Below are 24,526 nucleotides of genomic sequence, written 5' to 3'. Positions count from 1 at the left end.
GTCATGTTTGGAGTGTAAAATTGATTTGCAACTAGCAGAATATGCTAAATAATGATAGTCAGAACCTCCGGGCAATCCAGTAGGTGAATCGAGCGTCCCCAGACAACATGTTGTGGGCGCGGCTTTGTTACTGACGTCATTCGGTGACAGCTAGCTGTCAGAAAGTGAGTTCATTCCCCCAAGCCGAGGAGACGGAGCGCCGTCGATAGATTTTTTTTTGCCCTTCCGTTGGTATCTAGCACATTGAGTCAAAGATACAACGGATCGACATTTCTACCGAGCCCGGCCATGGACGAACAGGCAGGGCCCGGCGTGTTCTTCAACAACAATAACAACTCTGTTTTACCCGGAGGTGGAAAAGGACCGCTGCCCGATGGCGACGCCGGGGAGGCGGCTAGGGCGCAATACAGTATCCCGGGGATCTTGCACTTCCTGCAGCACGAATGGGCCCGTTTCGAAGTAGAAAGAGCACAATGGGAGGTGGAGCGAGCCGAATTGCAGGTGAAATGACCGCATTTTATGTACACGTCTCCTACTAATATCACTATTGGAGCATTACGCCGCTCCTTTGTAGTAAGTCGCGCTGAGTTTCTGTGTTCGATTGTTCTGGTCACCAGGCTAGATTGTTAGCTTTAGCCTGGTAGCTAAATGAGCTGCAGCGCCCCTCTGTCCCAGCTGCACGACGACTTTTTGCGACCTCTTTCCTCTTAGTGAACCCACTAAACTTGCTTCCTACCGTTAGGGTTTGGGTTACAAGCTTTACACGTACTTATCTTTGAATTGGTCTTAATTTAAACGAAAACATGTAACTATTACATGTGCTAGTATTGTAGTTACTGTGTAGCACACAACGTTGTGTAGCAACAGAACGTTTGCTTCTTAATGCTAATTGTACTGCCCACCACCCCTGTTTGTATTGCATTTTATCTTAAACCTTAAAATAATTTTTTTCAACGTGTTTGATCTTTTGGGAGTTGTCAGTAGTGACAGACAACACATATGTAAGAGTATGGAATCAGTATTGTTTATCAAGCTAGCTGCCATGTCACTGCCACCCCTGAGGACAGAATTGAAAATATTGCGTCTTTAGTAGGAGGCCCTTGGTTGATCTTTGTACTAAACGACTTTTTTGAGAGTATGTCTAACCCTTACCTAGTACCCAACCAGTTTAGGTAGTCTGCTTTTTACATAAAGACAGAAACAAATTGAATTTCCTGTCATGAACCTGAATGTTCCTGGAGGAAACCCAAGTTGGGATATTTAATGTTTAGTTTGCTTAAAACTTAATTTCTTACAATGTTCTGTCTGAATCCTTATATGTGGTTTCAAAACTAATTCTAAAGTGAACCCGCATTGTTGATAGTTTTTATTTCGTTGGTTTGTTTTGGTTTTTCAGATTATTGTTTTCTTTTATGTTTGAAATAATGAGATAAGTGGTCAGTTTACATTGATTCTACTTATATAGGGCAACATCATTTTTTTTTTTTTTTTTTTTTTTCCCCTCATAATTTTGACTCAATAGTGGGATTGTAGTTGCACGATCACAGATGGGAGGGAAATCACTTTTGATTATAGGCAACTGTATGGGTACATGACCTCAGATAACAAAGGGAGCAGAGGGAGACACGGCATGGTTTGTACATTGGTGACGTATGCCTGATCAGTGCAGTAGGGTTTTGACTCAGCCTCATGCAGCACTTTCAGTCTGACGGGTGTACACTGCTTCCTGTCTGGTGTCATGAAACGCGCTTATCAGCGAAGAAGCTGCAGCAGCTGCGGAAAAGCACTGGGAGGCTGCTGCATGGCCTATTGGGTGGTTTGTTTGTGGCGGCAAATTGGTGTGCGCTCAGTTTGAGTTCTTGTTTTTGTTGCTCTAAACCTTAAACCTGAGGCCGATTTATGTGTTGCTTATCAATCGACTGTCTACTTCCGGCTTACTCACGATTGCTCTCTGATCACTCTAGCAGAGGATGTATCTACACAGACATTTAGAGGGCCAGGAGCCACAAAACCAGGGCATGAAGGCTATATCAAATACTGTAAAGCTTACCCAGGAACTATAACCTTGTGCTGTCCTTGAGATATGCCTTCATATACATTAGTATTACACAGAGGATATTGGTGGATTAAATTTTAGTGAAAGGACCACAGTGAGGAAGAAAAGATGTCTAGCCATTTGGAGGACCTGAAATTGACTTTGATAAATAACAAAAGGCTCCAGCAGACACGATGCTGCAATGGCAGATGTTATTCAACACCAACAGTATGCTGTTTTTTTTATTTTAGTTCATTCTTTGCAAGAACCCACTCACAGTTTTATGCATCATGTCCATATATGCTGTTTTTTTGTGTGCTTGTGTGTTATAAAAACAAATCCTCCATCCTTAGGAGTTCTTTCTTTCTTTATCTTATTGCTGGTTACAGTCGTCGTCTAAATGGAGACAGGCGAAGTTGTGTCTGTGTCTGGGAGGAAGGCAACTTCCAGTACTTGCAGGAATGTTGTCCAGCCAGCCTGTTAGCTCATGCTCAAGGCCACTCCTCTTTACTGGAGCCGCACAGAAACTGTACATGGCCAGCTTATGCTGTTGCTGCGCTCATTTCTGGGTAATACATAGGCTGCTGTCGTTCACTATCAGATTCCAGTCGAGTGGTCATTGATCATCGGTTGATGGACTCGATCAAAGTGATGTGCAGATTCCAGTTGAAGGTTCCAGCTCTTGTTTGTCTACACTATGTTATCTAGGGAATAAAAGCCACGGAGCAGCAGAGAAAGATTTTTTTCTTCTTCTTCTAATCCGTAAACAAAGATGGTGAAAAAGTTTTAAATGTCCAGTTTCATCTGATTTAAAAACAAAAAAAAAAGAAAAAATGAATAAGTTCCTGATTGTCAAGATAATTAGATTGTAGAGATGGTAATCAAGTGTCATGAATAGCTGATAAATATTCTGCTTCTTTATCATTTGATTAATCTGCCAACTACCTCGGCTTTCCTTTGATTGTTAAAATGGTTGTAGATTTCCTTCCAGATAGACGCCTGAACAATAATTTGACTAATTGTATGAGCGCACACGGTAACCATGTTTGCTGTAAATCTGGACGGCATGTGTGCTGATTGTTTGGACTTTGCAAACATTTGGCATGCAATAAAGCATCTTATCTGAGAAATCTGACTCATAGTGCCATAGAGATGAAATTGACATTGCCCTGCTGTACTGATTAGTGCAGATCTTTTCCAGGCCCGATGACTGAGGTTGTATCAGATAACTTGCTTGTCAAGCCAGTGCTCCACTGTGCTTCATCAGCTCTCCAGTTATGGGGAAATCCCTGCTCCATAGGGGTATCTCCTTGCCAGAGGTATCTGTCAGGACCGATAATCTGACACCGAGAGAAGGTTGAAGGTGACTTGGGGTGTAAGGTGGCTTTATGTGGGTGAAGACTGACACATGGGGCTGCTTATCTCAGTGCATTTCTAAAGTAAAAAGAGAGCAATGGCTGTGTCTGCTGTGTTGTTTGACTCTTCTTTGCCGTGGGGACTGCAGCACGCTGTGAATTATCCTACCTTCGTAAGATTACTTATTTCTGAGATCTTTTGTTTACTAAAGCAAAGCCTGAAACATATTTAGCTCAACGGTGTGGCAGTAGGACTGAACTATTCGCAAATACGCACATTCACATACCATGGCATTGAGAAATTTAGAAATGGGAGTCACCGTCATTCCTCAGTTGATACCACGTCCACCCCCATGCCGCAGTTATTTTTGCCGTCTTAGCGTGCGCCTCGCAGAGGGAAAGTATAAAAAAAAAAGCACATGCTTCTTTACCAAAAATATTGTAGTGTGAGGACTGCGTTCTCAGTTTCCTTATTCTCAGAAACCTCATCTCAAATATTCCCACATGATGGAAAGCATGTTAAAACAGTTTTGTGGGGTTTTTTTGTGAGAGAGAGCCTTAAGGGACCCGTGTTTATTAACTAAAGCCTCGTCCTCTGAGCTTTGCTCTACTGTCCCCGTTGGACTCGCACCAGAGCCTTTCTCGATGCTGTCGAGCAGCCTCGCAGTCAGCTTGTTAATTCCTCTCTCCTTCCTCCATTCACACTTACAGCCTTCATCTGGCTACGTGGGTGTGCGGGACAGCTGCCTGGTTCTGTCACAAAGTCGCCACCCTCCTCCAGTTTTACAGTAAATCTGAAGTGGCCAGTCAACCAGAGTTGTAAATTATTGCTCACACTAGATCAAATTGCCGTCGTTTTGGCGTGATTTCATCCGCTTTGTTGTTTTCCAACTTTTTGGTGGAACTCTGTTTCCCAGTCTTTAGATTTCTTCTCATACTTTTATTTGGCTTTTATGTAGCGACATAATTGAACTACATTTTTTCAGCTTGGCTCTCTGTTAATGCAGCATTGTTTTGGTTTCATTTACCTCGCCGTGTAAACTGATAACTCATTAAATGTTGTCCGGAAAGCAGAATTTCACAGTGAACATTTTACACACGCAGGGGTACAGCTTAACTCAGAGTTTCTGCTCCTCTACAGAAGCGTGTGTGTATTTTGTTTGTAGTAGTGACATGGAAAGGTACTTCTCCCATGCCTTAAATACCAGAGCGGCGTTGAAAATTGAGACTTCACTGGCTGTGCTTTTCTATCTTGTGCTGCACACACACACACACACACACACATGCTCACAGGCCATTTGAAAGGGCTTCAGCTGCTTCATTTCTTTCTCTCAGAGACGGAGCACTTTACCAGCACTGTCTCAGACCGACCATTTGCAGACTTTGTATCATCACTCTTCATCCTTGTTGTGTAATTTTACACCAGCGTCAAGTCTTTTTCGCTCTGTGCTTTTCTACTCCGCAGAAGCTGCTTGTTTAAGCACGGTTCTGAAAGAACCACACCTTAAAGCCATGCAACCTATTGGCCTGAGAAAATGCTGATGTTCAGAAACGTTGCTGCATGTAACCATGCGTCCCTTCAGGCTTATGTAATCTCAATGCAGTAGCATGGTATGGAGCATCCTTGTCCTAAAGAAGGCCGACTTTGTGTCTTTGCTTGCACCCTGTGTTAGGACTGTTAGCACTGTTGTGTCAACTTGACATGAGTTTTGTGACGGTAAGGTGTAAAATGACGCTCAAGTGGAACTTGTGATGAGATCAAAACAAACCTTTCTATCTAAAACTTAAGGGAAAGGGGTTGTTTATTTCAGGTAGCTGAGTAGAAATCAAAATAAGCCTGCCCCACGGAGAAATCCGTAACTTATGGACATGAGCTGCAGTCTCTGCGTTTCAAGGAGCGATCTGAGGTCCTTTGTAGAGGAGAAACGCTACGCGCAGGATAAAACTAAGCACTTAGTTTTATTACAATATCTGACAGTCAGATAGATTGAAGTAAGTGCACATACACTACTGTGAGTGCAGCGTTTTTTAAGTTGATTTGTTAAACGTGACGTTTAAAGGTCCAAACTGCCAGCGCCACTGCGGCAGAGACGCCGGCCAATAAAAGACTGAAGGTCCTTTTTGGAAGGTTAAAAGGACGATCCAACTCACGTTATTTTTTATGTATCAGTCTTAGGAAATAATTGCTTCCTTGCAAGAATGGGTAGACGTCACAATGTTTTATTCTGTGAGGTGGTAAAAAGTCGTCTTCCATGAGAAACATTACCTCAAATCCATGCTGTCACTGATGTAAGTTAAGATCTGTCAGATCTGCTGTGAGGAGTGTTGCAAGTCAGTGACTCTGCCTTAAATTGATGTTGGATTTTATGATTTCTGTATTATTGTGGGTGCGAGCTGTATTTCTCTCATATTTTATGAGCTGTAATTAAGGAGAACACCTAAGAATGCTTTCACGTTTGTGCTTTTATTGATTTGTGTAACACTTCATTTAAGTGAAAGAATTTAGTCTTAACATGACAAGTTGTTGTCATATCAAATTACAGGGTTTGTTAGAGCTTTTGAATATTGTTGCCCATTTGTTCACATGACGATCTGAAGCAGTTGTGCATCTTCAAGGAAACTTCAGCCAGACGTCTGTTGTTTTGCAACTTTTCCTCTTTTGCTTCTAGTGTGATGGTATGTGTGGAATGTACTTGGATAGTTATCAAGTCAGCCATCATGCTTTTCATTGGTTTGCGGTAACGGTAAGAGTAAACCCTGTGTTCTTTGAAAGGAGGATGTTTGCATTGTAAATGTGGGATTTACGCCAACCCCTTCTGTCTTTCTGGAGCTCGGTCTGCGGTCAAAGGCCAGCATGTTTGACCGTTTTGTTTCTGTGTGAGCCCTGCGGTTGCATGCAGATCGGCTGAATTTCTTTCACAAATGCAGGGAGCTCAGTCTTCCTGCAGAGACGAACAGGGGGAACTGTCCAGATTAAATGGCCACATTGTGTTGTGTTGATCTCTCTGGCGGTGACGCAGAACAAGTCTGAAAGACAGCATGTCTGGCATTTTGAAATTCCATACTTAGAGACGTTCTCCAATTAAAAATAGGCTGTAAATTAAGTCAGGATTCCGTCATCAGTTATTTATGAGCTTAGAATAAAAGTTTAGAAAAACTACTCACTTGAAATAAATGTGCAAGTTATTGTTTGTTCACTCAGTTTTATGTTTATTTTTTATCAGTCTTTTGATATATATATAAAGCTGTATATATAGCTTTTGTGCCTGCCTTCCAAATAAGGATTTAACCAAAGCAAAAACCACCGTGACCGTCTTTCCTATCACAGCATAGAAGTTGATGGCTGGTGTTTGTTTTCCTCCCTTGCATTAAGCCTCTCATCTCCTCTGCCTCCTTTTCCTGTCTCTGAAAAGCCCAGCAAACGAGATGGATGCCCCATTCTACATGTCCCTCCCTCAGACAGGACTAAGGAGCCCTTATCCAGCAGCGCAATAATGCAGTCAGTGTGAGGCCGGGAATTAAATGCTTCCTGTGTCTCTTTATGGCCAGCGTTGACTCATTGCATTCCTCCCAAGGTTAATGTTTGATAGAGGAGACATGGCGAGCCAGAGATCCACAGAGCAGCACTCTTCTTTATCTCTGGCACGACAGGACGCCAGGGGTGCCTGAGCCAGCGCATCTTGTGGACGGGGAAGTGAATGGTCACTCACTATCTCAAACACAGCAGATGCGCAGTTTCATCTACAGTGAAAATGTCTCCTTCATTTCAGGGCGTTCTTAAGTGAAGTGAGCTTTGAGTTTGACCAAAAGAACAAACTCTCAGGTGCAGCCAGGTCATTGTGTTGGTGGCAGACATTCTGCATGATGTTGCCTCATCACAGAAGTATGCGTGCTGGTGTTTGTGTTTTTTTTATGTTATCAGATGTCTGCAGCACTTTCAGGGCAGAATTTTAGGGAGCGAACACTTCACTGTTCTACCTAAACAATGTGCGTGTGCTCTGCTGGACGTCGATCGGAATTTCATAGAAAGCAGCTCAGCTTTGGCCTAATGAGGTTATTAGTAGGCCCGGTGACTTGTGATACAGTTTAATTGCCCAGAGGCTCTTGTGTCCACTGATATTTGGCCTGGTCCTCTTTAGCCAGACTTTAGAGTTATTTTCAGAGTCGCGCTGGCTCGTCCAATCCAAGCCCTGATCATTTTCCATGGGCAGTATTTTCCTAATGCTTTGTTTGTGCCCCTTCTCGCGCCTCCTCTCCCACCCTCCAGAGTCGGAACAATGGAGTGTTACCTGGTTTACTCAGTTTAAGTAGTCACCTTGCACTGCTTTTTCCCATCCTGTCCTATCTGCAAACCTCATTGTGAATCCACCCAAAATGACAAATAAATACTTCTCATTGGTTAAATGAATGCTTGGACTTTGCTGGAATGTGTCTCCTCATTATTTGCCCTCTTCTGTGTTGTCTTTACATTTTCTGGAACTACTTTTTAAAATTTATTTATCGAATCAAATTTGTTTTAAACACTCAAAACTGGATTAAGTATGTTCGAAAGCCAGAGTCAGACTAAAAGTTATTTTTCTTTTTGAAAATCCCAACTACTTTAGTATAGATCCAGCCGGGAAAAGATGGATGAAGGAACAGCAGACTGTAAAGATGTGCTGAGAGGAGTGATAGAAGTGCTCTGCTGATCCACCGTTCTTAAGCATCAGTTGCTGACATCTGTGCAGACTCTTAGCGTGTCAAACCAGCGCTCTAAATCCTAATATTACTGGCGGGTTGTTCTGAGTTCCTGTGCAGAGAACGATGCTAAGAAAATGCCTATATTAATACAAGGCAGATTAAAGCGCTGTCACGACTCATTGTTGAAGGCAGGAGCACTGCCTCTTGTTATCCATTTGGAGCTGTGATCCGGCCCACTCAAACTCGCACTTTCCTCTGGGTTTAGAGTCCTCTGGGTTTAGAGCGAAATGCCGGGGATCGAGTCGGTATTTATTCCTTTCAGGGGGTTAACCTGTGTTCTTTTTTTAGGAAAACCTTACATTCCGTGTTTGTCGTCATACGCGAGTGGTTTGGCTCACGGTGCTGTTCCTAATCCTGGTTTACAACAGATCTAAAGTTGTTTGACATTCGTAGCAACAAAAAAAAAAAAAAGTGCTCTTGATGAAGCGTTGACGAGGAATCGCCCACTTCTTCCAGACTTTTGCAGCTTCTGTTGTAGCCTTTATTATATTAAATAGTTTAGCAGAATATGTTTGATTTTCATACAAATAAAAGCCATTAAGGATTAAATTGCTTGCTCTTTATCTTTTTTTGCCACTCTCATAAAATTGCACTTGGCAGATATGTCCACAGCTGTTTTCAGAACAGGTGAATGAGGACAATCATAACGACTGTCCAACGCTGAGCTCCATTGTCTTAAATAATTGCAGTTGATTGATTCCTAATAGGTTGCAGTCACACAATGTCTGATTCTGTGTGTTGTATGCTTCGCTCCATTTGATTAATCTGTTTCAGCTTGTTTAAGGTGTGCTGCCCTGTAAGCCGTTAATAATGTGTATCAGCACATGCATGTTTTTGTGTGTGTGTATGTGTGTGTGTGTGTGTGTGTGTGTGTCACCCAGCAATGTAATGTAATGCTGACTCAGACGGAGTGCGTCAACAGCTGCTGCATGTTACTGAAGAGAGACAGCGGTGTGCAGAGTGAGAGGGACGGTTGGTGCGTGGGGGAGTGAGGAGGTTAGATTAAAATAGAGTAGTACAGATGGTCTTTTTATTTCCCATCATGCCACGCATATTGATTTGACATAATACTATTTCAGTCTCCACAGAAGTAGATGTTTTCAGATGTTGCCTGAAGGAGGCTGTCTTTGTAGTCCTGCCTTTGTTGGGAGCTAACTAGTATCTAAGATGCCAAAACTCCTGAGATTGTCTCTATTTATAAAAGCAACCATTTCAACGTGAGATCTGACAGTTCTATTTTTGTGTTTTCAGGCTCAGATTGCCTTCTTGCAGGGGGAGAGGAAAGGCCAGGAGAACCTTAAGAAGGACCTTGTCAGGAGGATCAAAATGCTGGAGTATGCACTGAAGCAAGAGAGGTGAGTGGCTCACTGCCTGCTGATGCTTCAGCCCACCCACAACACTCGAGTACTTCAGCTCGTCTGCAGCAACTACGGTGTTTCCGAAAATAAGTTACTGCCTCTGAGAAATATGGAAGGGATACCACAACTGTGCAAGTTTCTCACTAGGCAACAAATCAACATCAGCTGCGCCTTCACTGAGCTTGAACAGCTTGGACTGCAGCAATATTTTATTTATGATGTGAATCATTTTGAATATCATACCAGTCTGATGTCTCAGCTGGTGTCAGCTGAAGCAGAGTGCCAGAAGGAATCCCCTCCAGTCCAGCTGGTGCGATATCTCTGGACAAGCGCGTCTGTTGGCATTAAGACTGTTTTTGCTGTCGGATGCTGGGAACTCTGCACAGTTCTCAGTTGAAGGACAGGACAGGAATCCTATCTCCACCCAAGCATGGCCATTGTCCCTACTGTCTTTCAGGAGAAATGCTCTCATTCTCACCATCCTGTCACCTTACTACAAGAGGTCCCTTTGACAGGGGGTGATAACACTGAGCATCTCCCATCCTCTGTAACACGTGACTGCACCTTGGAACAGAGATGCAGTATGTTGGAGATTGTAACATGTCTGTTTTAATGTTCAGCACTCCTTCGTAGGGAGTGAAAGCTGCAGCTCACCGCAGAACTGGAGAAACAGTCCTTTCCTGTCGGTTTGCTGTAATGCTGTCTTTGTGCGGCCAGGCAAGCCTCTCACTGTATCAGCAACCACACAGGATGTAAATAACATCTCTGTGGCTAAGAGTAGAAGACTCTGATTGTACTGGACAAACATGAGCTAAGCTCATGTGCAAAACATTGCTGAGGTAATTGCTGCCAGTCAAGGTTAAGCATTAGAAATTGGAAACTGACGTGGGTAACAAAAGAAACAACTGGCTTCGGGTGTCTTAGTAAGATCTTGAAGCAGGGAGATTAGACTAATGAAAGCCTGAAAACAACCGAGTCAGCCAAGCCTCAAGATTGATTTTTGCTTTGTCATTGCCCCAGTCTGCACAAAGTTCAATTAAAATGTGCTATCCTCTGTGAGGGACAACATTCTGGCTTTGCTTTACGTGGAGTCCTCCTCTGGGCTGTTTGTAATCTTACTACTTTTCACCAGGGAGCTCTCCGAAAACCTCTCGTCACGAGCAACACTTAACCCAGAATTGCTACCACTTCCCTCGGTTGCTTAGCAACGGGTCGTGTCTCCGAGGGTGTCTGAAAGTAATATCGGAGATGGCTTTCTGAAACTGGGATGTTCCCAGTTTAAAATGAATTTGATCTTGATGGGGGTTGCTGTTTCTGCATCATTGGAGGAGGTGGGTGGGGGCTGTTTGAGCTCAAAGGGGAGAGCGGGCTACTATTATTGTCTCTGTTGTGAACGTGTGTGAAGTTACTGAAGGATAGTTAAAGTTAAAGACTCCCCTTTGCTGTTTATTTACTATTTCTCATACGTGTCCTTTGCTTTATTATGAGTTTCTAAAAACCTTCCAATAGAATGACACTGTAATGATATGTTTCAGTTGGAGTTAGGCTACTTTTTTCATATCTGAAGGATCCGATTATATCCTATAGATTAGATTATCATCCGATTGATCTGTCAGTCAGCAGAGAATTCATCATTTATTGTTATTATATGGGGAAGGATGTGTTTCCTTGCTTCTCAGGTGTAAATATTTGTTGGCTTTTTACTCTTACGACTCTTTTTTTTAATTATTTATTTATTTATTTTTTTTTTAGTGACCATCAGAGGGAAACAGACATTTGTATTACAGGGGAATAATTTAAATCATTTTCACAATTTTTTAACAAGCTAACATTGTTGTGAGATGTGGAGATTGTTTTCAAATCTTGTGATATTATTCATAAAGTTTCTTCATAATGAGCTGCTTCTCCAGTGTTTTTTGTTTGTCAGTCCTGTTTGTTTATCTGTCTGCCTCCTCTCTTCTTATTTTGCTTTCAGAGCAAAGTTCCACAAGTTAAAATATGGGACGGAGTTAAATCAAGGTGACATGAAGCCTCCGAGCTACGACTCTGGTAAGTCTACAGAGGCTCAAGCTTCTTACTTCACCCGTCTCGCACTAAATCACTGAAAAGGCTGAGCTCACATACCTTCAGAGACAGGACTGTTGCGCACATGAAGCTTGCCTTCGTGTTGAATCTTGTTTGTTCTTTCCTGAGTTCTTTTCTTGAGTTGCGAAACAACAATACTTGTTGCAGATAAAACGTAAAAACATTCCTGACAGATCGTAAAAGCTTTCCTCGCTTTGTGTGTGGAAGCCGTTTTCAGTGTGCTCTGTAGATTATTCGCAATAATGGGATCGTTGTCTGTGGAAAGTGTTATCGTTGAATTTTGTAATGTGAGCTGAAACAGTGGATCAAAGGATAATTTGATTCGGCCGCAGAAAAACCAGTGTGCTGGGTTTTTGTTCAGTGTTTTTATAAGAAGCTGAATCGCTCAGAGCTCTGTTTATTGTCATTGGTAGCCATCGCACAATGTCCATTTTAACCAAATAAATTCACATTCAAGGGAGTCTATATATGTGTTGTTCTTCATGTGTCTCTAGCAGCAGCACAGCGCCTCTTTCTCGTTGTATTACTCTAGTTTAGTTGGCCTCCTCGATCATTAAGTCAGATTGCGATATTTCCTCTTCTCTCTCCTCATTATTATTCATGAGGGCTGTTCAAAGCAAGAAGCCCTTGAAGTGTTGATGAATTAGGGGAAGTGAAGGGGAGAGGTGTTGGGTGAAGGGGATGAAGGAGAGGGAGAGAAGAGGTGGGAGGTGTTGCTGGCATGGTGGTGCACCTGCCTGCTCGTCAACCCTCTGAATTAAGCATGACCCACTTTTTGAGGGATCCTCATCTCTCTGCCCCGTCAAATAAACTCTTTCATCCAATCCAAATCTTATTAACACGTTTCTCTGCTCGGCGCTAAATTCTCAGCCAGCTTGCGGTGGAGAGAAGATGGTTTTTAAATATCAGAGTGAGCTTTGAGCGCCATGGCTGTTTGTTTGTTGACAGACACGGTCAAAAGAGCATGTGGCATTCTGGATGCTGCAGGCAGCGACACACCTTTGCTCTTTCTAGTGTGTAATGTGACACAGGTGGAGCAGAGATTAGCCATTTGTAGGTGTCAGAATACATGATTAGATATCGAATGTGTCCTGGCATCAGGCTGTTGCTCATTAGTTTGGTTTTGAATCTTTTAAAGGCCTCTGCTGCTATTGTAAAATCACGTTGACTGTGTTTCACAGTTGCTTTCAGTAAGTCGACAAAGAATGTGTCTAGTTTCCACGATGCTATGATACAGGAATGCTCTGGTTGTGTTTACACAGCGGACATAATGTCGGAGGGTGGGCTGTTTGTGGAGCCCTGATTTGTGTTCTTCTCTTCTCCTCCAGATGAGGCCAATGAGAACGAGACTTCTGGATCGCTTAACAATCAGCTGTCCTGGAAACAAGGCCGACAGCTCCTCAGACAGTGAGTGCTCATGCTTTTTGTCCCCCAGGTCAGAAAACTGTCTTCAACCCAGAAACCTACTAAGTCCACTAGAATTAGCAGGACTGAAATGCCACAGTGCAACTGCATTGTCACTTTGTCAGCCTGACAGGTTTTGACATAGACTACAGGGCCCGCAGTGCTGTGGGACTAAAAAAACTATGGGAGAGTGCACCCTCACATGGGCAGCCACCGTAACTATCTGCTCTGGTTTTTCTTTTCCTTTTTTGCAGTCTTGCTTTCACTGGTTCTTTGTTTTCATCTCTCTTTCCTATCTCCTCTCCCTCTCCTATGTACCCAAAGGGCTCAGGAGTGAGGTTATAATATCGTCCTCCTCTCCTGTCAGTCTGTGTAAATAAACTGGGCTCCATCCCTGACATCATCAGGCAGCCTAACACCTCATCTGCCCGAACATGCCGGCAGATGAAGCAGCCAATTTATTCACGAGTGTGTCAAAGGATGGATCAATAACGTGCCAAAACACCCCTCCCTCTCAGTTAGTTGCTGTTTAAAATTGCTGAATCTTCTTCACTCAGTCAGGGTTGGTATAATATTTAATAGATCTTTCCCCAGCAGAGTGGATAGTGTTAACTAGACCACTGCCAGAGGATGTGACACAACATTAGCAAGTACTCCTCTATGATCATATTGAATTCTACACAATAAATATTAGTACAATTCGTATATGTCTTGATTTTCATTTATAATTACCAGGCTATGCCAGGAGATGGAACTCCTTTTGAGATGAATTACACAATCTGCCTATATATTTATTCTTCTTATGTTTATTTATTTATTTTTATTTTTTCACAATCTTTTTGTAAATGCTAGATTTTAATTGCTGCATTCCTGCAATTTCCCTTTGGGATGAATAAAGTACCTGATTCAGTCGCAGTGTCCTGCACCTTTAGATTACCGCACGTAGCTACATTTTTGTTAGTAATTAAAGGCAGTCACATTGGTCTGAATTGCCTTTTTGTTAGTTTCTTCAAACGTTTGACAAATTTCTCAAATTTCAAAGCTGCATCATGTCCAACCTCAGTACTGTTCATACTGAGTGTTACATGCACCCCTTAAGTCAACAAAGCTCACGTAAGGACTAGCCTTACTGTCTGAATAAGTCACCTGGACTTTAATTTGGCTGTACGTCTATATGCAGACTCGTCTTCGTCTGCTCACATTGCAGCTTCAAGTTTTTCAAAAGCTTTTCAAGAGTCGAGGTTCTCTATAGCTGCATATTTTCATAGATGATTATGAAAGCTGCCACAGACTTGGTGAGTCTTCCCCCTCCTGGAGATGGAGCACAATGTTCAGTTGCCTCATTAATTCCTAACTGAGTGGTTGTACTGGCTGTGTTGTCAGTGTGTGGTCAGGCGAAAACAGCTTAAATAACAGCTCATATTACTTGTATTATAATAATACATTTTTATGTGGCAGGTTTTACACACATTGGATTTAATTCATGCTTTCCAGGTTCATCTAAGGGATGTTGATGATGACATTCAGTAACGTTAGCACAACATTGGAGCTACGTGTTTCCTCTTCTGCCGCTGCTTTACTGTAGTCGAATGCAACGTGACAACACATGCGAAACACTGTTTGTTACTCATATTCTGTCTTTTTTTTTTTGTCTGCTTTAAATCCCAATCACTTTCCGATGCACTCGTATCCGAGATGCGTCCTTCAGTTCTTCAAGGCTGGAGGGCGTGTCCAATTGTTAGCCGGAAATCCTACATCAAAGACAAAACCGTTAAATAATGTTTTATATTTCCACTAAATTCTAATGCTTTGAGATTGAGGCAGTATTTACACACCACTCGAAAAGCTGGGTTTAGCAGTGAGACAGAGAGGTGTTCACTTGTGTCTATCAGTGATAAGGAAAGGAACAGAAAGAGGTTGGGCAGAAGTGCAAGTGGATTTGTCTGCAAAGGGGGGCTGATGTAGGTCTAAGCTGTGGATGTGGGTGCAGAGGTTAAAGAGAATTCAGGAATGGAGTTTATTGCACAGTCAACCAAGTGTAGTGAGCAGAACAACCTGCTGTAAATCAGCAGCAAGCACGTGACTGCCTTATTCATGATCCATGTTAAAGTCCGTTTATCTTGTTGCAGGTACTTGCAGGAGGTGGGCTACACAGACACCATCTTAGATGTAAAGTCCCAAAGAGTCCGAGCTCTGCTTGGACTCGCTGGGGATGGCGGTGGGAAGACGGGTGAACGCAGTACTGAGCCTTTGGTCAATGGGACTGACTCAACAACAAAGGGCACGGGAACCAGGGGGTGAGCATGCACCGCTTATGCTATCTATGTCACCATAGCAACAATTTAATTTCAGTTTCATCATACTGTGCAAAATTCTTCTAGTAAACTCAAGGTTACAGTTTTTAAAACAGACTTGCTTTTACCTTCCATTTTATTGTTCTTTTGATATTAAGATCTCCTTTAAAGAAACAGATAAGCATAGGGGCTAAGTCAGTCATGGTTTTTATTTCATGTTACTTGTTGGTTTAAAGGGCAACAGAGACACTATAACGCTCATAAATGCTATAACATGCTGATATGTTGGTGAAAACAAAAGCCTACACACAATGTAAAGAGGTGAATATTTTAAATACTCTTGCAGGTAGTTGATTTAACTGTGTGATGATGGCATCATCAATGTTCCCCTACAGGAAAGCTGAGCTCTCTGACACTAGCGCTGTTCTGGAGGCCTTCAAATTCATTGAGAATGCAGCAGCTGAGTTCAGCGATGAAGATGACGACGAGGACAGCGAGGGGAAAGACAGAACTCATGTGGAGTCCAGGACTGTAAGAAACCACTCTGCCCTGGACTCTGGACTCACACAGCTAAGTTCAAGTCATTGCTGTACAATGAAAAATAACTGCCCTCGTTTTTTCCCCCCCGCAGATCATGAGAAAGAAGCCTGCATCGTCATCATTGCCTGCTAATATGGACACCAGTGAGGACTCTTACACAGAGGAAGCTCTTAAGGACTTTGACTTCCTGTCCAGCCTGGAAGAGATGGACACCTCATCAGAGTTCCGAGGCACCGGGGACGGCACAGACTGGGGTGAGTCCCACATTATCACCAACAGGACATGAAGTGCGGAGCAGGGAGTGAATACGTACAAGTACATTTCAGACAGCACAGATACAGAACCTGCACTGTTTATTGTTGCTTTTGTGATGATAAGCTGAAGAAAAGAATGCTTATTACTTAACGCAGTAATCTTGAAATTTTTCTAATTTTCACTCATAGATTTGTCATTCATATATCATGCTGTGGTCATAAATCATGATGTTGAGTGTGTGTTTAACCCATAGTTTGTGATCTCTTCCACTGTGTGTTCCCATAGCCAGCCTGTGACCACAATGTGTCTTCCACACGTGCGTCGTAGATCAACCTGATTTTTTTTTTTTTAGATTTTCTTCTTCTTTTTTATTTTTAGTCTCACCGATCTTTAGAATGAATCCAGAAAAATTGGGTTTGATGCCAAGCTGAAGCGGATTCTTTGAATTTGAACCTAGTTTTGAGTGTTTGACTCATGCTTAGAATAGCTCTATGATTTTAAAGATTGCATAAGTAATACTTTATAATTAGGCAGTGGTCAAAATCAAAGAAGTCTCCACTTGGCATTAATTTCCCTCCCGCCGCTCTCATTTATGTCAGTAGAAAATAAATCTTAAAGGCATTCAGGAGAGGCCTGTGAGTGCTGCTCCTAGTTATTTAGCATTCCTGTCGGAGTAGTGGCCTTAGGATAAACCGTAGTTATGCTTATGTTAAACCCCAAAAACCTGCTACTCTCCTGGACGCTTTTAAACCTCCAGGAGAGTAAGAGTGTGAGAGAGGTGTCAACAGCTTACCCACTCTGCCAGGCCACTGGTACCTCGACCAGGGCAGTTCCTCAACAGCCTCTCGGTCTGGTTTTGTTCCCCCTGTGTAGAGAAGGACGAGCAAGGTCCCATTTCTGAGGCCTGGGACGTGGACCCGGGCCTGATAACCAAACTCAAGGAGCAGTACAAAAAGGAGCGCAAGGGGAAAAAGGGGGTGAAGAGTAAGTCCTGTTAGGCATTGCTGCCTCCCTCCCTCTCCTCTCTTTGTAGAGTCTGACTTTCCTGAGTTCAGCCAAAAAGCCTTCAATCAGAAACAGAACATCTTTATTGTTTTCTCATCTTCTTCTCTAGCTGCTCCTTGTTACCTCTCTCTGTCCTCTTTACATTTCATTCTGAAGTCTCTTCAGTCTTCTAGTGAGTGCTTGCACCAACAGAAGCTGTCTTCACCCCCCCCCCCCCCCCCCCCACACTGTGATGCTTGTTGCATGCCTGTCCCACTTAAGTGTTTTTATTCCTTTATATCCACGTCCACATCATCATCTTGTCCTTACTGTTAACGGTCAGAGATTAATGTGACTGTGATGATAAAGCCATCTGTGTCCCATCTGGGATAGCAATAGTTTCCACAGTCATCTGTTTCTGTGTCTTCTCCAGTCATGATAGCGTAATGATCACCATCTTTATCCTCATCTGTCAGCCACGTTGATGCTACAGAAACAAAACAGCGCCCGGTGTAAATTGATGGCAAATAAGAGCTCTTTCATTGACTCGGAGAAGTGACTCAACTGAATACTCCTGCTTTCTGAATGGCAGCCCACTTCAGTCTCATTCAGCAGCTCAGAGCTCTCAGATTTGACATTTATGAGACCTGAGCTTACACCACATTTTTCTCTTTACTTTCTCCTCCTCTGTGGTTTAGCAGAACTCTTTTTTTCTTCTTCTTCTTTTTTCCACGCTGTGTTTGTGCTTTATCACTTTGGTGGGTTTGTGGAGGGATCGGAGTGGTTTGCGTTTCTGGCAGAGAGTTAAATTAAAAGAAACGCAACAGTTTGCCCCCGTCTGACCAAAGCTAAGAAAATCCACCCACGTGTGTCTCTGAAGCCTTCTAATCAGCCTCTTCCATTTCACAGCCATTTCCTCATCTCTTGCCAACAGGCAGCTTTCTGAGGCTTTGTATTATGTTACTAATTGTTACCTGACAAACTGTTTCTCGACCAGCTCCAGTAAACCTTCTAAAGTTTTCCGATGATGGATAGATAGATAGATGGAACTTTATTGATCCCTCGGGAGGTTCCCTCTGTTTTACAGTCGGTCTGTTAAGCCAAGCTAACAGGCTGCTGGCCATAGCGTCATACTGGATTTATGTAACTCTCTGTCAGAGACTTATGGAAATGTCATTTTGAAATGATTTTGCTGGTGTTAAAGTTTGGTTCAGTTAGTATTTGAGACTTGGCTGAGACCTCACAAAATCCACCTTAGATGACTCTCTCCACATAGCCCACTCTCAAAGTTAAATGTGCCTCATATTTCCTGCCATTTCTTTTAACAAGGACTCTGCCGCTGGCCTCTCTTAATTTTCTCTCTCATAATGTGTATTTATTGATTTCTTTTCATTCCCTTTCGGTGCTGTTTCCCCTCCGTATTCATTTATGCTTTCTCTTTCAGCCTGTCTGCGCTGTTTTCTAAACAAAAATTTGAGTAGTTTTTGTTCTGTTCTTTTCCCCTCTATCTCTCACTGTACATCCGTTTTGGTAACTGTTGATATGACGTGTTGACAGGGCCGAACCGGTCCAAGCTGCAGAACATGCTGGCTAACCTGAGAGATGCAGAGGACCTGTCCCACATGCAGCCTCCATCCGCCCCCCAGTCCCGGCCCAACGTGGCCCGCTTCAGTGAGCAAGAGGGAAACCGAACGGATGAAGGTGCTTCAGAATAAAACATTTCATCAGTGAAGTTTTAATTCTTGGATTAGATTCCTTTTATCCTCTGTTACTTGTGATGACTTGTGTTTGTTCTCTCTCCAGTTGAGGCGCTTACTTTCCCACCCACCTCAGGGAAGGCGTTCATTATGGGCACAGATGAGGCCATGGAGAGCGAGCTGGGCCTTGGCGAGCTGGCCGGGCTCACTGTGGCCAACGAGGCCGACAGTCTGGCATATGATGTGAGTGGGGAAAAGACGGAATGCGTTTTCAGAGCTTTAGGAAACTATTTCTGTTCTAATTACCAGCAGAAACTTATGACAGGCATCCATCTCACTTTCCTCCACTAATCTGAGACCAATTTCTGAAGTCACTATTTTTAAGGGAGGGCAGATTACACCAGCTGTTTTCTAACTTTAATGACTTTTACAACCGTAGAGTACAGCACAAAGTCACATGGCTATAAAAAGGCATCACAGGAGGTTGTGCTGCAGCTTGCTTTTTAAGTGAGGCTGATTGTAGTGTGATACCGGCTTTTACTCAAAAATGTGGGTTATAGATGTATCATCAAAGTTTACAATATAATTAGGTGGTCAGCAGAAGTCTTTTTTGTTTCATCCAACTGTTTCCTCTTTGTTTGCGCTGGTTGTGTTAAGTTTTACTGTCTGTTACATCTGCTAATAGATTCTTATCAAAGCAACGACCGTGCTGTACAAATCCCAAATAACCGAGCAATGTGTGAAAAGGCTTTAATTGCAGCTTAGTTCTGGACTGCAGATTACATTTTCTAAAGCTGTTAACAGGGCCGATTGGATGTTAAGTTGTGATTTTCTCCTCAGATTGGCAACAACAAGGATGCAATGAGAAAAACATGGAACCCAAAGTTCACTCTGCGGAGTCATTTCGATGGGATTCGAGCTCTGACTTTCCACCCCGTGGAGCCAGTACTCATCACTGCCTCAGAGGACCACACGCTCAAGATGTGGAACCTGCAAAAGACCGCTCCTGCCAAAAAGTAAGGAGGTCTTCCCTCAAGATGAGCACGGTCACCTTGTTATTTTTACACTGGCTCTATTAGAAACACACGAATATCGGTGCAATGTTTACCCTTTGCACCTATAGCATTATTCAAGAGACAAAAATCCAAGTTTCTTTGTCACATCCCCTTTTTGAGTGTAGTTCGGCTTTTTCTTGCACCATTCTCATATGATTCATCTGCAGAAAACTGCCCCCATGTGACAAAGACTCAATGTCACTCATTATGTCATGTCACAGCTCCACAGCCCACACACAGCGGAAGGAATGCTGTGCATTTATTAATAGACACAGGAGGGATTTCAAAGTCCAGTCAACTGTGACTAAGACAATAAAAGGAGGTGGTGAAGCATGTTCAGCTGATGGGGCAACTGCAATAACTTTTAAGAAAGTCACTGACATCAGCGTGGCACAGCTGTTTGCTTTGGTGTTGCATTAACTGACGCTTTGTCTGCAGGAGTACATCCTTAGATGTGGAACCCATCTACACTTTCAGGGCTCACAGGTAAAACTACTGCGCTCGAATCAAAGCTTTTCGTCCATTTTCGTTGTTGTTTGATTAAAAGCCGACGTGTGATGATTCGTTATTGTTGAAATCACAGGGGAGCCGTGCTGAGTGTGGTGATGAGCAGTACAGGGGAGCAGTGTTTCAGCGGAGGGGTTGACGGGACCATCCAATGCTGGAACACCCCGAACCCCAACATCGACCCCTACGACTCCTACGGTAGATGCTCTTTTTGTTTTGACTGAATCGGAGTGAAGACTTCAAGTGAAGTGGTGGTGTCTGACTTGGGTTGTCCTGTGATGTCTGTGACAGACCCGTCCGTGCTGCGGGGAGCGCTAAGTGGACACACTGACTCAGTGTGGGGTTTGGTGTACAGCAGCGCCCACCAGCGCCTCCTCTCCTGCTCTGCAGATGGGACTGTGAGACTGTGGGATGCCAACACCACCTCCCCCGCCCTGGCTGTGTTCAACGAAAACAAAAGTGCTGACCTGATTCGTGTGTCTCAAGCTTTCCTTTTATCATTTGCTTTTGAATTAGAGAGTTAAGACATTATTTTCTGTGTTTGTTTCTGCACCAGAGCTGGGAATTCCCTCCTCTGTAGATCTGGTGTGCAGTGAACCGGCTCATCTGGTCACATCCTTCACAAATGGACAGATTGGCCTTTTCAACATGGAGACCAGTCAGCTGGTCCTCAATCTGGAATCCAATTTGGAGCCAGGTAGGTTTGGAGGAGGAGGTGTGGGTCACTGGCAGCAGCTGGATAGGGCTGAAAGTTCTACTGTTGTCCATGAAGTATTTGGTTGCCCTCGAAAAGCAACTGATGCAGCATTAAGACCACATAGAAATGTTTATTGATGTTCAGGGTAATGATAACAACATGCATTTATGTACACAACCTGGTCAATTCAATTACTGTGTTGAAATGGAGACAAATTCAGTAGCTGTCCATTAAAAGCTCTCTACTTACATCTGGTGGTGGCAAGAGGAAGAACACGACATGGTGGAAAACAGTTCTCCTCAGTAACACCTGTTCGGGGTACTATGGTTGTAGTGGCAGTGGTTTCACAGTAGGGCTGGGCGATATATTGACTTTAATGCAAATGAGATATGACATTTGAAAACTAGTTTGTATACTTTTTTCAACGTATCGACTCGTACAAACTTAAAAAAATTAAAAGCTTATGGTGAATCAACATTGCTTGAAAAAAATATCAGTTAGTAGGATTTGATGGTGCTTTAAGGAACATGTAAATTCTGAACTCTGCATCACTTTGTCTTTATGGTGTGTTGTCTTTAAATGTGAATTGAAATGGACATGAAATGTCTTTCATTTGAATTTGTCTTTGTTTAAGTTTAATATTTATTCTTTTCTTTTACCTATAAATTCTTAATTTTTACAACTGAAGCTCCTTTGGTGTAGAATGGTGATAGATTTTGTACACGATGATGTCTATCTTGTTATTTGCCTATAGTAGATAAGATACACATAATCTATCTTTACTTTGTGTAAAAATACTTTTTTTACTTATTTCCCAGCCCTGTTTCACATTCGAAGGTGAAGCTCAAACAGTTTACTCCCGAATGATTAAGAAAATGTTTAAAACCATCTAATGTGCCCATGATATATTTACATGTAAATGATTATCATCCTGTGACATCTTATACCACTTTAATCAGGTTTCATGAAGCCATTAAATCCGATTTTTCCAGTTTCTCTCCGAATGACTGTCGCTTCAGATGTGCTTCAAACTCTCTGTTGCTGTGTGAAGTCTGATGTGCTCTTCTGTTCTTTAACCAGGCACTCCCTGTCAGATCAACAAGGTCCTCAGCCACCCCACGCTTCCCATCACCATCACTGCACAGGAGGACCGACACATCAAGTTCTTTGACAACAACAGTGGGAAGCTCATTCACTCCATGGTGGCCCACCTGGATGCTGTCACCAGTTTAGCTGTGGACCCGAATGGACTTTACCTCATGTCAGGCAGTGAGTACCTTTCAGCCACATTCTTCTTCTTGTGCTGCCTAACTCAACGTATGGTTTTGTTTCTTAACACTCAATCTTGCCTTGAGCATAATACAGTGTTTAGAATGATGATTTAAATCCTGCAACGACTGTCTATCGTCTAGGCATATAAAGAGATGACGGGTTCAGTCTCAGTTAGCCTTAAGGGAACAGGAACGATGCTGTTACAGTATCCATCCATAGACACAGTTACGTTTCTTCTAGGTGAAAGTAAATGAAACAGTTAATGCCGTACCTGTCATCCTCTCCCCAGGTCATGACTGCTCTATCCGTCTGTGGAACCTGGAGAGTAAAACCTGCATCCAGGAATTCACAGCTCACAGAAAGAAGTTTGAGGAGTCAATCCATGATGTGGCATTTCATCCATCTAAATGTTACATCGCCAGCGCCGGAGCAGATGCTCTCGCAAAGGTGTTTGTATGACGCGGAGCTGCGTGTCCCCCCACAGCCCTGCTCTCTGACTCAGTTTCCCATGATCAGGGACCAATAGAGACACAGCAGGGGAAGGACCGTCAGGCAGGGGTCCAGTCCCACCTCACACAGCCCTCTGGTCTCCTGTTGGACTTGCAGACTATGTAGCCGATAGCCTCAAACAGGCTGTGACTCTCCATAGAGAGGGTTGGCAGGGAGGCCAGTCAGAGGGAGAACTGCTCTCTGGTTCCCCACCGACCATCCAGGCAGGCCTGGGTGTGACCGGCCACAGCGCCCCTGCAGACAGACTTAAATTCAACCTCCACAGAAAGGAGGCTCAGGACAAGTGTTAGTGTGGAGTGGAGAAATGAGGTTTTAAGCCCCCTCTTCCTCTGCCCCTGTGGCTTCACGCTCATCCCAGATCCCTCAGGCCCTCGACCTTCCCTCTCAGACAAACCAGGTCCAGCCCTTCACTCCAAGTCAGGTTTTGTGTTGTGTTTCAGAAACGTGGGGTATTGAAGGCTCACTGGAGCTGTCACAGAAGCCTCTCTCTTCCTCTTCTCTGCTTCCCAGACCGACTCCACTTGCTGGCCTGCCTTTATTTTCCTTTTTAAAACCCATATTGACAAATGTGCCTTTGCTTTAAAAAGGTCTTGAAAATGTTATTTTAACAAGCTTATTTTGGGGAACAGGGAGGGAGGGGGATGGTGGAGAATTTCAAGCTGGTTGTCACAATGTTGTTGATTTTAACATTGGATGTAAAATTACAAATGCTTATAATAAACAAAATATATATTCAGTCTTAAAATTTACTGTGCAGTGTGAGTTTGAGTGTCCTTTTTGATAAGTGTGGTTGGGGAATCAGTTTTGTGCATTTTAGGGCGAAGCTGGCAGAGTGATACAGACCATTAAATATATTGCCTGTTTGTTAGATTCAAGTAACTGTACACTTCAGAAGTAAGATAACAAACATATGTGTCCAAAGTAAACCATCTTGGTTATATGATTACAGCTCAGACTTGGTTCTAGATGTCAATTTTAGGAGTAACTAACTGATTTTGGCCAGTTTGCTCTTGTATGAATTGATGGCGTGTACTGTATGTAGTATTCCCAAGCTGTGGGGACAGGCTTTACTACAATGTGATGTATCATGTCCTGATATTTACAGTAGTCCAGTGTTTAGCAGGAGATTAGTGCAGTACTTTAGGACTATTTGAAATAATGAGTTAACCATCCAACACTGAGGGAAGAAAAATGTCCTGCGATTCCAGTTTACTGTAAACTGAGGTTTGAAAAAGACCAAAAAAAAAGGAAGGAAAAAAGAAAAAAAGAGTCAATCACGGTGTTGTACGTGGAGAGTACAGCCTCAGATGAGCCATTTTCTCAGTCACTGGTTTGTATATGAAAGTATGTTCAAAATAAAACCTGCTGTAAAATGTTAATCGGGCTCTGATGTTGGTCATTTTACAGATGAATGGGTCCTCAGCGGATGAGATTCTACGTCCCGCCTCATACTACTGCGATGATCCACTAAGTGTTGTGGAACTTAAACCATGACTTTCTTTTGTCCACATTTCACACATTATACCCCCCCAGATGCAGAATCTGTTGTTGCTATTGTATGTTCATAAATTAGATGTACTGGCAGCTTTCATCTGAGTTACTGTGATACAGAAGGAAATTCCTTAAAAAGCTCTAGAATGACGGTGAGCATCATTGTCCCAATTGTTTCTTGCCAGATTTGCACGTTTAAAATCTGTGATAATGATAACCTCCTCAGACTAATTCTAAAAATCTGTGT

General features: G+C 43.0%; 1 protein-coding gene across 2 annotated transcripts; it reads left to right on the top strand.

Moving 5' to 3' along the window:
• The first annotated feature begins 155 nt into the window (after window positions 1-155).
• On the top strand, window positions 156-24,167 carry LOC140313239 (striatin-like). 2 transcript variants are annotated; one of them, XM_072391270.1, is made up of 17 exons: window positions 156-501; window positions 9,382-9,485; window positions 11,464-11,537; window positions 12,902-12,980; window positions 15,107-15,274; window positions 15,667-15,802; window positions 15,903-16,065; window positions 16,940-17,050; window positions 18,608-18,751; window positions 18,854-18,990; window positions 19,588-19,763; window positions 20,241-20,288; window positions 20,386-20,507; window positions 20,601-20,768; window positions 20,866-21,006; window positions 22,087-22,275; window positions 22,568-24,167. In XM_072391270.1, the coding sequence occupies exons 1-17, from the start codon at window positions 289-291 to the stop codon at window positions 22,735-22,737; spliced, it is 2,343 nt and encodes a 780-aa protein (XP_072247371.1). In that variant the 5' UTR covers window positions 156-288; the 3' UTR covers window positions 22,738-24,167. The 2 variants fall into 2 exon arrangements, with proteins under 2 accessions (XP_072247371.1, XP_072247372.1); XM_072391271.1 differs by lacking the exon at window positions 16,940-17,050.
• Window positions 24,168-24,526: the final 359 nt, after the last annotated feature.

The sequence above is a fragment of the Leuresthes tenuis genome, unplaced genomic scaffold (genome assembly GCF_036924035.1).
Source record: "Leuresthes tenuis unplaced genomic scaffold, fLeuTen1.0.hap1 SCAF_8, whole genome shotgun sequence".
In the NCBI taxonomy this organism is placed as follows: Eukaryota; Metazoa; Chordata; class Actinopteri; order Atheriniformes; family Atherinopsidae; genus Leuresthes; species Leuresthes tenuis.
This window is presented reverse-complemented; position numbering and strand designations above follow the sequence as displayed.

Excerpts from the sequence above, each read along its gene's own strand:
- LOC140313239 (XM_072391270.1), top strand. The coding sequence starts at position 289 with ATGGACGAACAGGCAGGGCCCGGCGTGTTCTTCAACAACAATAACAAC. Across the intron at positions 502-9,381 it reads TGGAGCGAGCCGAATTGCAG|GCTCAGATTGCCTTCTTGCA; the intron begins GTGAAATGACCG and ends TTGTGTTTTCAG. Across the intron at positions 22,276-22,567 it reads ACTTTACCTCATGTCAGGCA|GTCATGACTGCTCTATCCGT; the intron begins GTGAGTACCTTT and ends TCCTCTCCCCAG.